The sequence below is a fragment of the Podarcis filfolensis genome (genome assembly GCF_964270895.1).
Source record: "Podarcis filfolensis genome assembly, chromosome: 16".
NCBI classification, from domain to species: Eukaryota; Metazoa; Chordata; class Lepidosauria; order Squamata; family Lacertidae; genus Podarcis; species Podarcis filfolensis.
This window is the reverse complement of record NC_139620.1, coordinates 40,188,499-40,207,334: the sequence shown is the minus strand read 5'-3', so window position 1 is coordinate 40,207,334 and position 18,836 is coordinate 40,188,499. Positions and strand designations below refer to the sequence as shown.

At 50.5% G+C, this 18,836-nt stretch overlaps 2 protein-coding genes across 2 annotated transcripts in view; one reads left to right on the top strand and one right to left on the bottom strand.

The window, feature by feature from the left end:
* Window positions 1-18,836, top strand: part of RSRC2 (arginine and serine rich coiled-coil 2) — a 220,960-nt gene that overhangs the window by 15,906 nt on the left and 186,218 nt on the right. The gene's annotated exons all lie outside the window — the stretch shown is intronic.
* On the bottom strand, window positions 1,179-3,407 carry XBP1 (X-box binding protein 1). Its single transcript, XM_083590553.1, has 5 exons — window positions 3,103-3,407; window positions 2,920-3,016; window positions 2,661-2,831; window positions 2,381-2,574; window positions 1,179-2,119 (listed from the first exon to the last, which is right to left on the bottom strand). Exons 1-5 carry the CDS (start codon window positions 3,390-3,392, stop codon window positions 1,930-1,932), a joined length of 942 nt encoding a protein of 313 aa, XP_083446679.1. The 5' UTR covers window positions 3,393-3,407; the 3' UTR covers window positions 1,179-1,929.

Here is an 18,836-nt window from a genome sequence, read left to right as displayed (position 1 = left end):
GAACAATATGGGTAGTTCTTGGGCTTTCATGCAGCTGCTATTTTTATCAGCCAGAAGTTTTTGTCCAGTTTACTAAGCCCTCCTCCAAATCAGAGAGGTGGGCCTATTTTCTTGGTTCCTGGTCTGGATCAAAAGCAGTTTCACAGCATTTAATAGTACAGTGGTGCATTTGTTCTCAAACTGAATCCATTCCGGAAGTCTGTTCCAAAACCAAAGTGTCCAAAACCAAGGCACACTTTCCCATAGAAAGTAATGCAAAATGGATTACAGTGGTACCTCTGGATGTGAACGGGATCCGTTCTGGAGGCCTGTTCATAACATGAAAGGAACACAACCCACAGCGGCGCATCTGCACACGCACGGGTTGCAATTCGCAACTTCGCATGACGTCATTTTGCACGTCTGCCCATGTGCGAGTGGCGAAACCCGGAAGCAACCCTTTCTGGTACTTCCGGGTTGCTGCGGGACGTAACCTGAAAGAACGTAACATGAAGTGGACGTAACATGAGGTATGACTGTAATCCGTTCCAGACAATTAAAAACAACCCCTAAAACAGCAACTTAACATGAATTTTACTATCTGACGAGACCATTGATCCACAAAATGACAGCAATAGACCAGGTTGCAATTTACTACCAAGTATAAAAAACTAGCACCGATCTACCAATTGCCATTGAAGGGACGAGTGTGCGGGGCTGATGCTGCAGTGCTGCCGTCACCACCCCCCTGGTGCTGGGTCCCTCTGCTGCCTTTGTCACTGCAGCATCAGCCATCCCCTCACCACTTCCGGGTGTCGCCAGTGTCCGGCGCTGGCACAGAGTAAGGGAAGCCCAGGTCGGGTGGCAAGCAAGCAGGCAACAGAAGTGTGGAACTCAAAATGGAAGTGCACCCCCCGCACGGAGTACGTTCGGATTTCAAAAAAAGTCTGATAACCGGAACACATACTGGCTCAATTTTGATACCTTGTTCCTTTCAAGAGCTTAATGTGAATGAAAAGGAATGGTGCAAAGCTAGTGACTGTTCTTTATGTAGCAATGCCATACTTTCTGTTCTGACTGCCCAAATAATAATAATCTTTCTTTAAACCCTAAACCACCTTATTGCCAGCAATTGTGCAATACTGTCTATAGGAAAAGTATTTTACACATTTAATAGGGTGGGGAAGGCAGGCAGAAAATCACTTCCATTTTTTTAATTGCAGATAATTGTTTAAATATGCAGCGGAGGAAAAATAATTATTACACTTTTTTGTTTTACAAAAGATTTCTATCCCAAATTGTCCCATTATTTACATAAATGAAAAGGGGGAAACCCACCCACCCCTCATAGGGCAATGTCTTACTCAAAGAGCACAGGTGCCCACTTCTAACCCTGTAAAATGTCAATTTCTTAGATCGCCTCATCTCTGCATTAGGCAAATGTTGGGTAGATAAAACATACAAATGAGAACAATACTTAAGGTTCTGCTGAAACACTTTCAAGAGGAATGTTCTTTATAAGTAGCCCTGCTCTCCTTTTGGCTGTGAGGGCAGGGGCTCACTGGGGGAGTCAGAGACTCTTTTACACACTGATCAGCTGCGGAAAAAGTTCATTGGCAAAGGCCTCCTCCCAGCCATACTCTGCGTCCAATGGGGAGGACAGGTCACTGAAAGGGGAAGGGGAGCCCTCGTAACCTGAATCACTGGAAGCATCTAGCAGACAGGGGGTGAGCTGAGGCTTCTGGTCTGAGGTGAGCAGGTGGGAGGCGCCCAGCTCAGGTAAGAGAACATTGACAGGCTCCTCCTTGACAGAGATCGGGTACTCCAGGGGGACACTTTCAGAGGAGGGAGGAACAACTTCCTCTATTCTCACTAGCATATTGGCTTGGCCCTCCCCCTCCGCCACAATCTCCAGGAAGAAGGGTTTGGTATACTCATGGTCAAACCGTATCAGTTCATTAATGGCCTCCAGCTTGGGTGTTGTGGACCCCAGAGAGGAACTGGGGGAGGCTGGTAAGGAATCTGCTTCTCCACTCGCTTCTTGGTGCAACTTCTCCACACAGGCTGGTTCTGCACTTCCTCCATAGTGCAGGAACAAGTCTGGATCCAAGCTGTCCAGTATGCCCAAGAGGAGGTCAGACTGCAAAAGGAATAAGTCCTCTCATTAGCACAAAAAACATCCCATTCCAAGATGTCCCAGTCAGCTCCCCAGCTCCTAACAACCTGCCTAACCCATTGGTGAAAGTAAGGTGGCTAGCCGTTGCTGTGAGAATGTGAGGAAATCAAGGCCGTTCTTTGTGGGATGAAGGCCAGTCTGAGCTGTGCTCTAGGAAGCCAAAGGGGTCCATGTTCCATCTGCATTTGTGCACAGCAGGCCAGAAAGGGTTGCAACAGAGCTCACCTCAGAATCTGAAGAATCAGAGTTGTCTGGATCCAAGCGGAGGCCACCACCACCAAGGCGAGCGGCTGCTGGGCCTGTCCCTGCTGCAGAGGAACACGTAGTCTAAGTGCTGCAGACTCAGCGGACCCGGCCGTTGCCCCAGTGGTGCTGCCCCTCTCGGGCTGCTCCCCCTCATCTTCTTCCAGCATCTCCACCTTTGAGGGGGGAAGGAGAGAAAGAGACTCAGGTGAGCGCTCGAGTTCAGGGAGACAGGTGGGGCCTCTTGGAGCTGCTCTCCTACCTTGAGCGCGACTGCCGTCGGTGCTGCCCCTCCTTCTGCTCCTGCGGGCGGTGCCGCCGCCGCCGCCTCCAGAGCGGGGAGCCCGAGGCGCAGGCGCAGCTCCCGGTTCTCCCGCGCCAGGCTGTGCGTCCGCTCGCGAAGCGCCAGATTCTCGGCCAGCAGCTTCTGGTTCTGCGGGGAGGAGAGAGGCGGCGCTGAGCGGCGGGATGCGGCCCCGGGAGCCCTCTCCGGCCCGCGCTGCCCTCCCTGGCCCACCTACCTCCGCCTCCAGCTCGACGGCCTGCCGCTCCAGCTCGCCCATGCGCGCCTTCTTGCGGTCCCGCGCGCTCTGCGCCGCCACGCGGTTCTTCAGCTTCCTGCGGAGAGAGGCGGCAGGCTGTCAGCGGCCAGGCCCCTTTCCGGAGCCCCCTTCCCGCCCGCCCGCCTTCCCTGCTCCCCTCACCGGCGCAGCGCCTTCTCCTCGGGGCTGAGGTGCGCCAGGCGCTGCCTCTTGCGCGGCGGCGGAGACAAGGCCGCGCCGGGGGCGGGCGGCGCGGCTGCCGAGGAGGAGGCGGCCGCCGGCAAGAGCAGCAGCCGCGCGTGGGGAGGCGGAGGCCCGCTTGCGGGGACCGGCAGGGGGACCATGGCGGCGGCGGCGGCTCGTTCCTCCTCCTCCTCCTCTTCTCGGCGCGGCGGCTCCTCTCGGCTCCCTCTCGCTCCGGCGGACTGGCTCGCCAACAGACCCTTCCGCATAGCTAACGTCGTGGCTCGCGCTCATTGGTCGGCGTGCGGCGCCGCCGCCGCAGGGAGAGCGCTCATTGGGCAGCTGGCGGTTGCGTCAGCCGGAGGAACTGCCCGCGCTGCGCATGCTCCCTTCTCGCCCTTCCCCCCACCAGCGCCACGTTGGCCGCCCTCGACGCGCAGCCGCAGAAGCCCCGCGGAGGGGGCACGTCTCCTGCGCAGGCGCCTCTGTCCGCGCCGCTCGCTGGTCTCTGCCCCGAGGCGCCCGCACGAGGGCGAAGGCGGGGCCGGAGCGGGAGGAGAGCCTGGCTGCGGGTGGATGAGGCCGCCGCGGGCGCCCAGCGCCCAGGCCGAAGAGCCTCGCTCGCAGCCGCGGTTTCGCAGCCTTGGCTGCCTCTGGCCCTGGAGCCTCCCGCGGAGGCGCTTCATGGTCTGACCAGGGAGGAGAGCTTCGCTTCCTCGGTCCCCACCCTTCCAGCTTCCAGGGTTAGGGAACATTTCACACTGTCCCTCGTGTCCCTGTTACTCCTCTTGGCTCTAAAGTAAAAAGTTCCCGATGCTGCCGGCGTCCTTCACACAGGAGTTGTTCCGTCCCTTCTCCTGGGAGAAGCCATTCTCCAGGCAGCGGGTGAGCCTGGGCCCAGACCCGGGTGCCTTGGGGAGATGGGCAGCGCTTACGAGGTGGGCCCTCCCTCCCGAAATTAAGGTGGGGCCAGACCTTTGCGAAGGACACTCTCCCTATGCTTTGTGGAGAGAAAAGCACCCTTGGCCCTCTTCCTGGCCCTCCTGGCATACAGTTCTGCAAACTGCAGAGGGGGCACTGTGCCCTTCTTCAGCGTGCCATTCTGGCCCTGCACACAACAGCTACTCTGCCACGCAGCCCTCTCACAGGGGCAGTGATGGCGACAGGGACTGATTGCAGTAGGCGGAGCTCAGTGGGGTGGCTGGATTAAGCCAGAAACAGATGGAAGGTAGCAAAGGAGAAAATCAAGTGAGGCTTTCCCACCAGCTCCCTTGAGGGGCTCTCCTTCAACTTGTTCTCCAAGATCTTTGGCTCTCCTTCAGCTGTCACCTAGTGACAACTATGTATCATGACTTGGATCAGTGGTTCTCGGAGGGTATGGCACTCCGCACTGCTGTAGCAGGAGAGGATGGCAAGCAATCAGTGAACTGAACAGCCTCATACAGGAACATCTTGCAACATGGTAGGAAGGATTTAGTACTTTGCATCATTGTCAGCATAAAATTTTGACTGGCTTATAGACTCCTTTGCAAATCGCAGCTGTTCAGGATGAGGCAATGACATCCATTTCCAATGATTGCACCTTGAAAATGTCACTGGACTCTTTTTGGATATACAGCCAGAAACAGTATCCATACCTCTGTTCAAGACCACTGACTATTCTTCTACAGTCTCTCCACGACATAGCATGAACGGGGATTTTCAGTTCTGATACATATGAAAGATCAGAAAAGAGAATGGCTTCTTTGTGTTTATGAAGGGATCAGAGTTTGTCTCAAATTACACCTACCGGTAATATAAATGAGATTTTCCAGCAAAAGCAAGCTCACACCTCTCATTGAGTTTGTATACATATTTAAGTCACATAGGTAAGGGGCTCATTTATAATTATATTTTGGGAATGATTCATGGTCTTATGTAGCCGCATTGTTTTGTACTTTCTGGCTGTCCCATGGTCATATAAAGTAGTTGTGTTCTACTTTACAAATCAATCACTGCTACTTGTAGGTTTTTCCAATAAAAAGATTTGGTGTGGCATGAGCAAATTTTTGAGAAAAAAGTTTGAGAACCACTGACTTAGATGGTAAGCTTGAGAGCAATGACTGACTCTCTAATTGCACTGAAGAGTGGGATAAACAGACTTAAAAGGAGAAAAACAATATCTAGGGGAAGTGAATTAGCAAAGGAAGCGGAGAGACAGGGTGAGGATTTCACTTAAGTGTGGAGGGAAGGGAAGAAAGAAGCATTTTCTCTCCTCCAGATTAGGTCTAGGTTTTCTGGGAGGGGAACTAGGCAAGAAGATGACACTCAGAGGAGCTGTCCCCCCTTTTTTTAGTTGCTCATGAAACAGGGCAAGTAAAGCATTTAAAATTTCTCCAAGTAGAGCCATTGAATTTATTTTTTAATTTTATTTATTACATTTGTATACCACCCTTCATCTGAAGATCACAGGACGATTCACAACATAATACAGGCACACACCCGACGTGTGTGCATTCTGCTTGCGCATGACCATGTATACATATGGTGCTGGGAAATAATAAATAAATAGAATCATACCAGGAAATGGCGGTCGCAAGGAGACCCTCCCCAGAGCCCGAAGAGGATGTCAGTGAGGCTGGAGAAAGCCCAGAAGAGACCGGAGGTGCAGCAGGGCTTTGAGGAGGCTGCTCAGCCCTCTCCTCCCCCACCTAACAGCTGACTTGTAGGGTAGTGCAGCAGCAGCAGCCGCCATTTTCCCGTGAATCCTCTGGCCTTCTGCCGGCCCCAGAGCTTCAACTCTAGATATTTTGATCTGGATTGGAGAGAGCAGAAGAGAGAGCTGGACAGTAGTAAAAAAAAAAGAAAAGACATTTAGTGGCTTTTTAGATGGAGCTCCCCATTTTACGTGATTTCACTTATGCACATGGGGGGCTGGCTGATAGGACAACTGCAATTCCCCAGGTTGGAGGAGGGGCTGGCACAGTCACTACCTTCCTGCGCCATGTGTGCCCCTTTCCCAGCCTGCCCCCCAACATACCTTTCCCTACCTTTGTAAGGCATAAAGGCAGATGCAGCCACCAGCTCCTATGGTGGCATTTCAAATGAGTTTCTGTTTTGTGGGTGGGATTCAACTGAATGCCGGCAAATTGGGGTTACTCTTGCACAACAAAATCAGCCTTCTTTGCAATACATAAAGCGATCCCTGGACAGTGTGGAATAATGACTACTTGTTGTGGCATCACCATATAACTTCCTCACAGACAACTTGGAATGAGTGCTCAATAAACAGCCTATGTTGTGATATAATCTCCCCACAAACTTTGTGCAAGAAAATCAGATGGAATGCTCAGTAAACTGGCTGTCTAGATATGGCGATGATGGGACAGTACCCACCAAAGCAAATATGGATCCTCCTGGGAGCATTTGGGGGTGAAGCACCTAATAAGTGAGCAGCCACAATCCCATAGGTTTTCAGCAGCTGCTAGCCAAAAGAAACTGGGCACATTTAAAAACATAACAAAACTGAGTGACAATTTCAGTAAGAAGAGACTCAGTTCAGCCTGGACCGCTCCCTCCCTTCCACAGTATGTTGCAGAGTCATTAGCATCCTGTGTCTGAGACACAGCTTGCATCAGGATTCTTCCTGGGCTGCAGAAAGTCAAGTCTTGGAAATAGTAGTCATTGGGAGCCTGGCCACATGTCCCAAAGGGAGTAGTTTCTTGGCAAGCCCTTGGAGCAGCAATTGCCAGGGAAGGCCCATTTTTCAGAGTTCAGCTTTCCCTCTTCACAGGAAGCGCCCACCAGGCAGGTCACATCCAGAAAGGACCTCACAGCAGTCAGCTGTGTGTGCCTGCCCTTGAGCATTTTGGACAGGAATGATCCTTCCTGCCCCTGCTGAAGGACTGGCCCACTGCTGCCCTAGAGTCCCCAGCCAATAGTAAAGTCTTCTCTCGGTGGTGGACCCAGCCTCATCTTCTTCACGGTTTGTAGCAAAAAAACTCCGCATTGCTACTGCCATGTCTGAACTGCACCTACCATCAGGCACTTCTGTGAAGGATGTAAAAAATCAGTGACGAGCTGCTTATTCCATTAAGGGTCACTTCCCATCTTCCAGTACAGTGGTACCTCTTGCAAACTTAATTCGTTCTGGAGGCCCGTTCTTAACCTGAAACTGTTCTTAACCTGAGGTACCACTTTAGCTAATGGGGCCTCCCGCTGCCGCTGTTCCAGTGGCACACAATTTCTGTTCTCATCCTGAGGTAAAGTTCTTAACCCGAGGTACTACTTCCAGGTTAGCGGAGTCTGTAACCCGAAGTGTTTATAACCTGAGGTACCACTGTACTTGGAGCATCTCCACCATGCCAACATTGCTACCATTATACTCCTTAAATAGGGTTGCTACTGCTATCAGTTATTGAAGGAAACTGCCTTCTTTCTAGCCTCAGAGGTGCATTAGATTTGGCCATTCCGATTTGGCCATTTTGTGTCTATCAGGCCTCTGGGGAAGAAGGCTGAGGGTCTGAGCTGACGGGCACTCCTTCTCTGCTGCCTCAGGCTGGCTGTGCTCCAAAGGCAGCTGGTTGAACCAGCTATCATGGGAAACTGCCTTGCAGATCTTGGCAGTCTCCCTTCCAGTAAGCTGCTGCTTATTTGCATATCCTGGTTTGGAGCAGGAATTCCTTCCTGTAACTACCTGTGAAGTCCGGGTGCTGCTCACCTCTCTCTTGTTGAGGGAAGAGCTGGGGTGGAGAACAAACAAAAGCCACTTGCTGATCCGAAGCCTGCCTGCCTTTCTTATGCTGCCCAGATTGCCCTTGCCTTGAAGCAACTGAGCTACCTCCCCAGCCCAGGGGAGAAGAGGAAAAGCCATGCAAGGCAGGCAGGCAGGCAGGCAGATGGTCCTCTCGTTGGAGCAATCAGGCCTAGGCGCCTTTTCAGGGTCCAGCTCCACACGGGTCTTTGGGAGATTTCATTTGCATATGGACACATGGGCTTGAGCGGGCTACTTTTGCCACTCTTTTTCTGAACAGGCTGTTGCCAAGCCAGTCATGCGGCTGTTCTCTTTTTTTTTTTTTTTTTTAAATATTTTTATTTTTCCATATAAACACAATACAACAAACATAAACATACAAAAACAAAAACAAAACAAAAAACATGTATCATTTCATATCCTAATTTCATATCCTATCTTCCCCGACTTCCTCATGCTTCCCCTTTCTGTATTCCAAATTCTTATCGATTGTTCAGCAAATCTTCCCTTATTTTAATTTAAATTTAGACTATTCTTCCTTATTTTCCTTGTCTTAACCATTGCTAATAGTAACCATTTACTTTCCAGTCCAACATCATTCTAACTTTCATTAACTTTATGATATTTCTTTAAATAGTCCTTGAATTTTTTCCATTCTTCTTGCGCTGCTTCTCTTCCCTGGTTTCGGATTCTGCTCGTCATTTCTGCCAAGCCCATGTAGTCTATCACCTTCATCTGCCATTCTTCCAGTGTGGGTAGTTCTTGCGTCTTCCAGTACTTCGCAATGAGTATTCTAGCTGCTGTTGTAGCATACATAAAGAAAGTTATATCCGTCTTTAACACCCCTTGGCCGACAATACCCAAGAGAAAGGCCTCTGGTTTCTTGGGGAAAGTATATTTAAATACCTTTTTAAGTTCATTATAGATCATTTCCCAGAATGCCTTAATCTTCGGGCAGGTCCACCAAAGATGAAAAAATGTACCTTCAGTTTCTTTACATTTCCAACATTTGTTGTCAGGCACATGGTAAATCTTTGCAAGCTTGACTGGGGTTATGTACCACCTATATATCATTTTCATAATGTTTTCTCTTAAGGCATTACATGCCGTAAATTTTATCCCGGTGGTCCACAACTTTTCCCAATCAGCAAACAAAATATTATGACCAATGTCCTGAGCCCATTTAATCATGACCGATTTAACCATTTCATCTTGTGTATTCCATTTCAGCAGCAAATTGTACATTTTGGACAAATTCTTAGTACTGGGTTCTAACAGTTCTGTCTCCAATTTTGATTTTTCCACCTGGAAGCCAATTTTACTGTCCAGTTTGAACGCTTCATTAATTTGATGGTAGTGGAACCAGTCTCTCACCTTCCCTTTTAATTTCTCAAAACTCTGCAATCTCAATTTGTCCCCTTCCTTTTCCAAAATTTCCCAGTATCTTGGCCACTTGGACTCCATATTTAACTTTTTAACTGCCTTAGCTTCCATTGGCGACAGCCACCTTGGAGTTTTATTTTCCAGCAAGTCTTTATATCTGTCCCAGACATTTAGTAGTGCTTTTCTGACAATATGATTTTTAAAACTTTTATGTGCTTTAACCTTGTCGTACCACAAATATGCATGCCACCCAAAAATGTTATTAAAACCTTCCAAATCCAAAATGTCTGTGTTTTCAAGAAGTAGCCATTCTTTCAGCCAGCAGAAAGCTGCCGCTTCATAGTAAAGTTTAAAGTCTGGCAGGGCAAACCCCCCTCTTTCCTTTGAATCCGTTAGTATCTTAAATTTAATTCTGGGCTTTTTGCCCTGCCAGACAAATTTAGATATGTCTTTTTGCCACCTCTTGAAACAATCCATTTTATCAATTATTTGCAATGCTTGGAACAAAAACAACATTCTTGGCAATACATTCATCTTTATAGCTGCAATACGGCCTAACAAGGAAAGCTTCAAGTTGGACCAAATCTCCAAATCTTTTTTCACTTCTCTCCAAGTTTTTTCATAATTATCTTTAATCAAATTCACATTTTTAGCTGTCATATTTATACCCAAATATTTCACTTTTTTAACCACAGTCAACCCTGTCTCATTCTGGAACCTTTCCTTTTCTATCTGTGTCAAATTTTTCTCCAAAACCTTTGTCTTAGACTTATTCAATTTAAATCCTGCCATTTGACCAAACTCTTGAATTATTTCCAAAACTCTTTTCGTGCTAGCTTCTGGCTCTTGCAATGTAAGTACTAAGTCATCTGCAAATGCTCTCAGTTTATATTGTTTAGCTCCGACCTGAATCCCTTTAACCAACTGGTCCCTCCTAATCATATTAAGCAAAACCTCCAGGACCGATATAAAAAGTAATGGGGAGATAGGGCACCCCTGACGTGTCCCTTTTTCAATCTTGAACTCTTCTGTAACCACATTATTTACAATTAGTTTGGCTTTCTGTTCAGAGTATATTGCACCTATACCATTTTCAAACCCTTGGCCTACCCCCATCCAGTCATGCGGCTGTTCTCAACTCTACAGCATAACTTCCAAAACTAGAGCATTGGAAGCCAAAGAAGACTGTTTCTCCGCCACCCACCTGAATTCCACAATGTCTGGCTGAGGCTTCTGAGGGAAAGACTCTTTGCGAATGCCCAGGGGACTTATATTATGTAAAGGGAGAAGGCAAAGGTGAGCCCTGCCTTGAGCCTTTCTTGTGCTGGGATGTGAGCAGCATGGCACCCAACACTGCCAGTCTCGTCCTTGGCTTCCTCTGCCTTCAAAGATCAGCCATGGGCAGCCACAAACCCAAGCCAGGTGGTAGTCCATGCCCTGGAGCACAGCAGCAGCCTCCTGGGGTTGGCTTTGCAGTGGTACCTCAGGTTAAGTACTTAATTTGTTCCGGAGGTTCGTACTTAACCTGAAACTGTTCTTAACCTGAAGCACCACTTTAGCTAATGGGGCCTCCTGCTGCTGCCGTGCCGCCGGAACATGATTTCTGTTCTCATCCTGAAGCAAAGTTCTTAACCTGAAGCACTATTTCTGGGTTAGCGGAGTCTGTAACCTGAAGCGTATGTAACCCGAGGTATATTGTTCTTATCTCATTAACATAAGAAGCAGAGCAGCTTGCAATAAAAAAGAAAACACAAGAAGAACAATAGCACAGCATAATACGAAAGTACTAAATCAAAAAGGGGGGGAGTGGCTTTGCCTCCAGCCTATGAATCCAGAGAGCTGGCAGCAGCGGCAGCAAGGGGCTGGAGAGGCAGGAATGAGCTAAGCCTGGCACTGCCTTAGCCCTGGCCCTATGGACCCCCAGGGTGCCCTTTAGGACACTTATGCGGCAGGTGGCAGCGGCAGCAGCAGTGAGGCTGTGTGGGCGGTTGTGCCACTTGCATTCCCAGCAGCAGCCCTTTTCCCAGCACTGAGAGCAGCTGGCATGTGCTTTTCTGAGAAGTCCTGGCCCACATGTCAGGTTTTGCCCTTATGCACATCAGGGAGGGAACAGTCGCTGCCAGTTATCTGAGGAGATGCTTCTTAGAGGTTTTCCTGAACCAGCTGGGAACATCCCTCCTTGTCTGCATGTAGGAAATCCTCAGCCCCTGCATCATAAGAACAGCAGGCACTGCTGTCCTGTCCGTGGGCTTCCCTGAGGCATCTGGTTAAATTAAAGAAAACATGAAGCCCCGCTGGCTTAAAGCAAGGGACTAGCTTCTAATCCAGCATCTGTCTGTCACAGTGGTAGCCAACCACACCCCTAAGGGAAGCCCACAAGCAGCCCATGGCTGCCCTAGTATTCTGCTGCTGCTGTTCTGCAGTGCAAGTATTCAGAGATATGCTGGTCGTATGCAGCTGTCTACCACAACCCCAAGATAGTGGGAGACCTTGGGGTCTAAAATTTCAGCAGCAGCCTGTGTGACAACAAAATTTGGTGCCCCTCTGCCTCTCAAACTCCATTCTAAATAATAGTTGTGGTGCGCACAACAGCACCTGCAAGGCGCAACTGAAATCCGCCTCTGCCCAAGATCCCTTTCCCCCTCCGACCTCCTCTCCAATGGCCTTGTATCAAAACACTTTCGAATACTGAATCCCTTCTATGTACACCAGCACAAATGGGAACAATAAAGTTTCGTTTGTAAAAATAATTTTCAGCAGTCTGAATTGATATTTCTGTGGGATTTGAGCAGGCAATATAGGCAACACCAAGACCCCTTTTCAGTCTTTCTAGGGCAGTAGTTCTCAAACTTTTTTCTCTGGGCCACACATTCAGAATAAAACTTTGTGCACACGACACCAAATTGTGTATTGGTAAAATTGCATTGGAAAACAAAAAGAAGCATCTCCCAGCAGTGCGTGATTTATAACATGGAACACAGCTACTTTATTATATGATTGTGGGACACCCAGAAAGTATAAACAATACAGCTAGAGAAAATCATGAATCATTTCCAAAATATAATTATAAATGAGCCTCTTAAATATGTACTTTAAGGTGTGGGCTTGCTTTTGCCGGGCAATCTTATTTATATCAGGTCTAATTTGAGACAAACTCTCCTCTCTTCATCAACACAAATAAGCTTTTCTTTGACCTTTCATATTTGTCAAAGTTGGAAATCCATCAGTTGTGGAGAACTATAGAAGAACAGCCACTGTTCTTGAAGAGAGGTGTAGATACTCGTGTGTGTATGTGTGTGTGTGTGTGTATAAAATTATTTGATACTATACTGTACTGTACCATACTGTAATGTACTGTACTGAAATGTTCACATAATTGGCCTTCAATCCTCCTGCCGCCCTTGACTTCTTCTCCTGACATGCTTGTGTGGCACAACACACCCTTTTAGGACCTCTGCTCTAAGGCCTTTTCTCCTTACAATTTCCCCACAATGGTATTCTCTCTGAAAGTAAAGGTATGTAAACTAGCCCATATATACCTTACTGCCGGAAGCAGGTGGACTGAGCCACTGTTTGACACCCTGCACAGCTGTGCACTTTTGGCAGGAAGAATCCCTAACTGTTCATCGCACCTGGAGGCAGGAGGTGTGACTGTGCAGCAGCAACTTTGGGCAGACCAATCCTTTTCTTTTTGCTAACAGCAGAGGGAGCTGATTGCTGTCCTATGTCTGAGCATCCACAGGAAAACTGGGATTCAGAATGTCTCAAGATCCTACATAGGACCAGGAAGCTGGAAATGAAGTCATCTGAGCATTGCTGGCATTCCCATTCTGCAGATGTTACCAGTGGTCCTGTTCCTCTCCATCTCTCTGGTCGTGCACCAGGATGACAGACTCCCCCACTCCTCTTTCCACAATAAAGTTAATAATCAGCACCCCATGGCATATTCATTTAAAGGACACAGTATGCAAAATGTCTGACTTTTATACCTTGCCTGATGATTCACAGGCACCAGGCTTCAAGTCGGAGCAGGCAGTGAAGGGCAGTTGTCACAGGAAACAGATTCAACCAGAGGGGTCAGACAAAGTTGTTTGCTGGCTCCCTCTTTGTTCAACAGATGTGCAATGCAAAGAACAAATTGGTCAACCAGCTGATAAATCCAACTTGTCAACATTCATATTTCTCTGTGGATTTTAGGTTTTCTGTTATGTACTGAGTTGAATAGGATCCAAACTGCAGCAGTCTGATTGGTCCTAGAACAATAGGATTCAGAATGCAGCAGTCAGATTGGTCCTAGAACAATGCAGCAATATGATTGGTTGGCAGGAACCACCCAATCATGCTCCAGATAGAAGTGAATCCACAACCTGATTGGCTTACAGTAGAATTCCGGAATTAGCCAATCATGTGCAGCCCATTGTGTAAATAATGTATATAAAGCAGATACCTTGAGGGGACTTTCATTCATTCCTCCTCACCACTATGAGCTGAATAAAGAGCATGAAATCACTTTGCGACTCTGAGTATATTTCACTGGCGACGAGGATGGGATCCCGCTGAGCTGACTGCCACACACAGCACCGCAGCACCGCCACCTGCCGCACCGCTGCCTCGCACCGTGTATCCAGGCTTCAGCTCCGGGACACAAGGAACTCAGAATGGCAACCGACAGCAGCTTCTCGCCGTTCAACCCAGCATCTGGAGACTGGGAAGCGTATGCCTCCCGTTTCACCTTCCTCCTAGAAGCCAAAGGGGTCACCGATGAAGAAGACGCCAAGAAGAGGGCGATATTCTTCAGCGTCTGCGGAGAGGAGACGTTTGAAATCGCCCGGGCTCTCCTTGCACCCGAAGACGTCGCTACTGTTCCATACAAAACAATAATGGAACAGCTGAAGGGGCACTTTTCGCCACAGCCCTCTGTGGTGGCTCGTCGAAATGCCTTCTATGCAAAGCGGCAAGCCCCTGGGGAAACCATAACTGGGTTTGTGACCTCTCTCCGCCAAGCTGCCCGGTTCTGCAACTTCTCAGAGCTGGAGAACATGCTTCGTGACCGCCTCGTCGGTGGCCTGAAGGATGAGAAGCTGCAACGACGCCTCTACGCTAAGAAGGACCTAACGTTCCAGGTCGCTCTGGAGGAGGCCCTGGCAACGGAAGCTGCCGAGAGGTCGACGCAAGAGGCACGGCCGAGCCAGCCGTCCCAACCGAGGGTCCACCACGAAGACCTCACCGACGACTCAGGATCCAACAGGGAGGAGGTGCACCGAGTACAGCAGCGCACTCAAGCAGCCCACATACCACAGCTGCCTCGACGAGAAGCAGGGAACTGCGCAAGCTGTGGAGACAGTCACGAGAGGAGGACCTGCCGTTTCCGCAACGCAGAGTGCAGGCAGTGCAGAAAATTGGGACACATCGCCCGGGTGTGTCGAGCTCGGCCCACCCGACGCCAGGCATCAGATGACCAATCCAAGAGCCCCAGGTCCCGGGGCCCAACACACCAAGGCAACTCGACGGAGCTCACGGACTTCCAGGTATACCAGTTGCCCCACCCCAACGTAGAGAAAATTTATGTAGAGGTACAGATAGAGGGGGCCCCATGCCGCATGGAGCTTGACACGGGTTCAACTCTATCCATAATCTCGGCAAGGACCTTAAGGAAACTGTGTCCTACTGGGGGTCCCAAACTCAGGCCGGCCCCATTCACCCTCCGGGACTTCCAGAAACGTAAGGTCCCCACAATGGGGGTGGGGACCTTCAGGGTGCAATACCGAGGGCGGACGCGGCAACTGGACTTGCTTGTGGTCAAGGGCCCCTACATTAGCTTACTGGGATTGGCATGGTTTGGACCACTGGGGCTAGCCGTCACCGGGGTGAACCACACGAGCTTACAAGTGGACGTGGACGCCATATGCAAGGAATTTCCGGGGGTTTTTGATGGGAAATTGGGACAGTATACGGGCCCCCCCATTGCTCTACAGCTTGACCCCGCAGTACGACCAGTCAGGCTCAAGGCCCGCCGGGTCCCGTTCGCCCTGAAACCCCGTATAGACGAGGAATTGGACCGACTCGTGGAGCAAGGCGTGCTGGAGCCGGTGCCTAATGCCCCCTGGGAAACCCCAATCGTCACACCCGTCAAGCCGAATGGTTCGGTCCGCATCTGCGCAGACTACAAATGTACCATAAACAAGGCCCTCACGGCCCATGCATACCCAGTGCCAGTGGTCAGCCATGTCCTTGCCACCCTGGCTGGGTCGAAAATTTTTGGCAAGCTGGACTTGGCCCAAGCATATCAACAACTGCCAGTAGATGAGGCCACAGCAGAGGCACAGACGATTGTGACGCACAGAGGAGCGTTCAGGGTAAAGCGGCTGCAATTCGGTGTCAGCGTGGCACCAGGCATATTCCAGAATCTAATGGACTCTCTCCTTAAAGGGATTCCTGGCGTCACCCCCTTCTTCGATGATGTGTTGATTGCCGGGCCCACACCAGAGGAGTTTGAGGACCGCCTCCGCAGCGTTCTGCACCGTTTCCAGACGGCGGGTCTCAAGGTGAAGCGGGAAAAATGTCTACTAGGAGTGCCTCAGGTGGACTTTCTGGGATTTATGGTGGACGCAGAAGGGGTCCACCCGACTGGGGACAAGGTACGGGCCATTTGTGATGCCCCAGCGCCCAAGAACAAGACTGAACTTCAGGCCTTCTTGGGACTATTGAACTTTTACCATTCCTTCCTTCCCCACAAGGCGGCGGTAGCGGAGCCCCTACACAGACTCCTGGACAAGCGGGCCCCTTGGGTGTGGGGCCAGCGCCAGGAGGCCGCATTCCAGGCAGTCAAGGACTTGCTTGTCTCAAACTCGGTCTTGGCACACTTCGACGAGAGGCTGCCGGTGGTGCTAGCATGCGACGCCTCACCCTATGGCATTGGCGCTGTCCTGGGACACCAACTCCCGGATGGAAGAGAGGTACCGGTGGCATACTTTTCCCAGACACTCAACGCAACCGAGCGGAACTACTCGCAAATCGACAAGGAGGGTCTGGCAATCGTGAAGGGAGTAAAAAAATTCCATGATTTCTTGTACGGGCGGCCCTTCACCGTGGTGACTGACCACAAGCCCTTGCTTGGCTTGTTTGCCTCCGAAAAGCAGACCCCCCAAGTGCTGTCTCCTCGTGTCCTCAGGTGGTCAATTTTCCTTGCCAGCTACCAGTATGCACTGATTCACCGCCCTGGGAAGGCGATGGGCCATGCGGACGCCCTCAGCAGGCTACCACTACCGGAAACAGGCCCCGACCCAGCACCTGCACAAGAGGTTATGAGCCTGGAGCTGCTTCCCGACCGCCCCATTCAGGCACAAGAAGTTGCACACCATTCCAAGAAAGATAGGGTCATCTCCCGCGTCCTGGACTGGGTGTGGAGGGGATGGCCCAGCAGCAGCCCCGGGCCAGAATTCGCCGGCTACACAACCCGCAAACATGAACTGTCGGCCCACAAGGGGTGCCTGTTATGGGGAAGCAGGGTCGTTGTTCCCCAGCCCCTCCGCAAAAGGGTCCTCACAGCCCTACACGAGACACACCCAGGGGTAGTAAGAATGAAGGCCCTTGCCAGGAGTTATGTGTGGTGGCCAGGGATCGACGGAGAGATAGAGGCCTGGGTCAAACACTGCCAGGCCTGCCAAGAATCCCGCCCAGATCCCCCAAGGGCCCCAGTCCAGTCCTGGGAGTCCGCCCGAGCACCATGGTCACGCCTGCATGTGGACTTCGCTGGCCCCTTTCAGGGGAAAACATTCTTCATAGTGGTGGACTCCTACACCAAATGGCTGGAAGTCGCACTGGTACCGTCCACTTCTACGTCCGCAGCCATCCGGGTACTACGCAGGCTGTTTGCAACCCACGGGCTCCCTGACACTCTCGTCTCAGACAACGGGACTGCATTTACGTCAGGAGAATTCCAAACCTTCACAGCGCAGAATGCCATCCGCCACATCCGTTCGGCGCCATTCCACCCTGCCACCAATGGCCAAGCAGAACGCATGGTGCGGACCACCAAGGACACCCTTCGCCGCATGACGCAAGGGGATTGGGAGTACCGCCTTGCCACATTCCTCCTAGCACAACACAGCACCCCCAGCTCAACGACTGGCCGGAGCCCCGCTGAACTACTAATGGGTCGGCGCCTTGCAATCAGATTGGACCGCCTTCACCCCGATAGAGCTCAGGATGAGGTAGTGGTGGGGGAAGGCAGGAACCCCCGGACCTTCGAGGCCCAGGACCCAGTGTACGCAAAGAATTTTGGGGCAGGCCCAGCATGGGTACCCGCCACTGTCACCAGGGTCACTGGTCCCGTGTCGTACGAGGTGCTAACGGATGGGGGGCAATGCTGGCGCCGCCACTGCGACCAGATACGGCGACGATTCCTGGGAGAAAACCAGGAGGAGGAAAGGTCAGAGGAGTCCCAAGGGAACAGAGGGGCAGTGAGGCCCATAGAGCAGGAGGGGCCAGCAGGAGAGGCAGAATCAGTAAATACAGAGAGGACCCGCGAAGCCAAAAGGACACCGGAACCAGAACCACGACTGAGCGAGCCGGTTGCACCAGACCAGACAGGCCCATCACAGCCAGCATCCTTGGAACATGAGCCAGAACCTGAACCCCGGACCAGGGAACACCCCAGGCCGCAACGCACACGTAGGCCACCGGCGTACCTTGAGGACTATGAATGCGACCTCCCGGGCAGGACTGGAACTTAGAGGGGAGGGGTGTTATGTACTGAGTTGAATAGGATCCAAACTGCAGCAGTCTGATTGGTCCTAGAACAATAGGATTCAGAATGCAGCAGTCAGGTTGGTCCTAGAACAATGCAGCAATATGATTGGTTGGCAGGAACCACCCAATCATGCTCCAGATAGAAGTGAATCCACAACCTGATTGGCTTACAGTAGAATTCCGGAATTAGCCAATCATGTGCAGCCCATTGTGTAAATAATGTATATAAAGCAGATACCTTGAGGGGACTTTCATTCATTCCTCCTCACCACTATGAGCTGAATAAAGAGCATGAAATCACTTTGCGACTCTGAGTATATTTCATTTTCCCTTTAAAATCTGCAAGGAGGTGGGGCAGGAGACTTAGTCCTGTCCCCATGAAGAATGGCAGAACGGATCAGCCTTGAATGGCTGCTTACACCTCCACATTGCAGCCACACATTTGGCCAGTGGTTTCAAGCTATTCGCCATGACCTCACAACCCCTTTACTGGCTGGACACTGCTAATTTAGGTCCTGTCAGCATCTACAGTATGTGCCCCAGAGCACCCTACGAAAGAAAGCAAAGGAAACCTTAATGCTGCCAAGGGTCACTGTGGCAACTCCCTCATCTCTCCCCCTCCCAAAATTTCCTATATGTGAGTTCTGTGACCTGCCTGACCTGTTATTGCTAACACGCTTGAAACAGAAAAAAATAAGAGATGACATAAAACATGTTTTTGTTTTTTGTTATTGTTTTGCAATTTATCAGCTAGCCTAGAGGCTTATTCCACCAGTCTGCTATGGGATACACTGAAAGCAGTTTTGAGGGGCACCTTTATATGAGAAGGGAGTTGGCTTAAGATCGG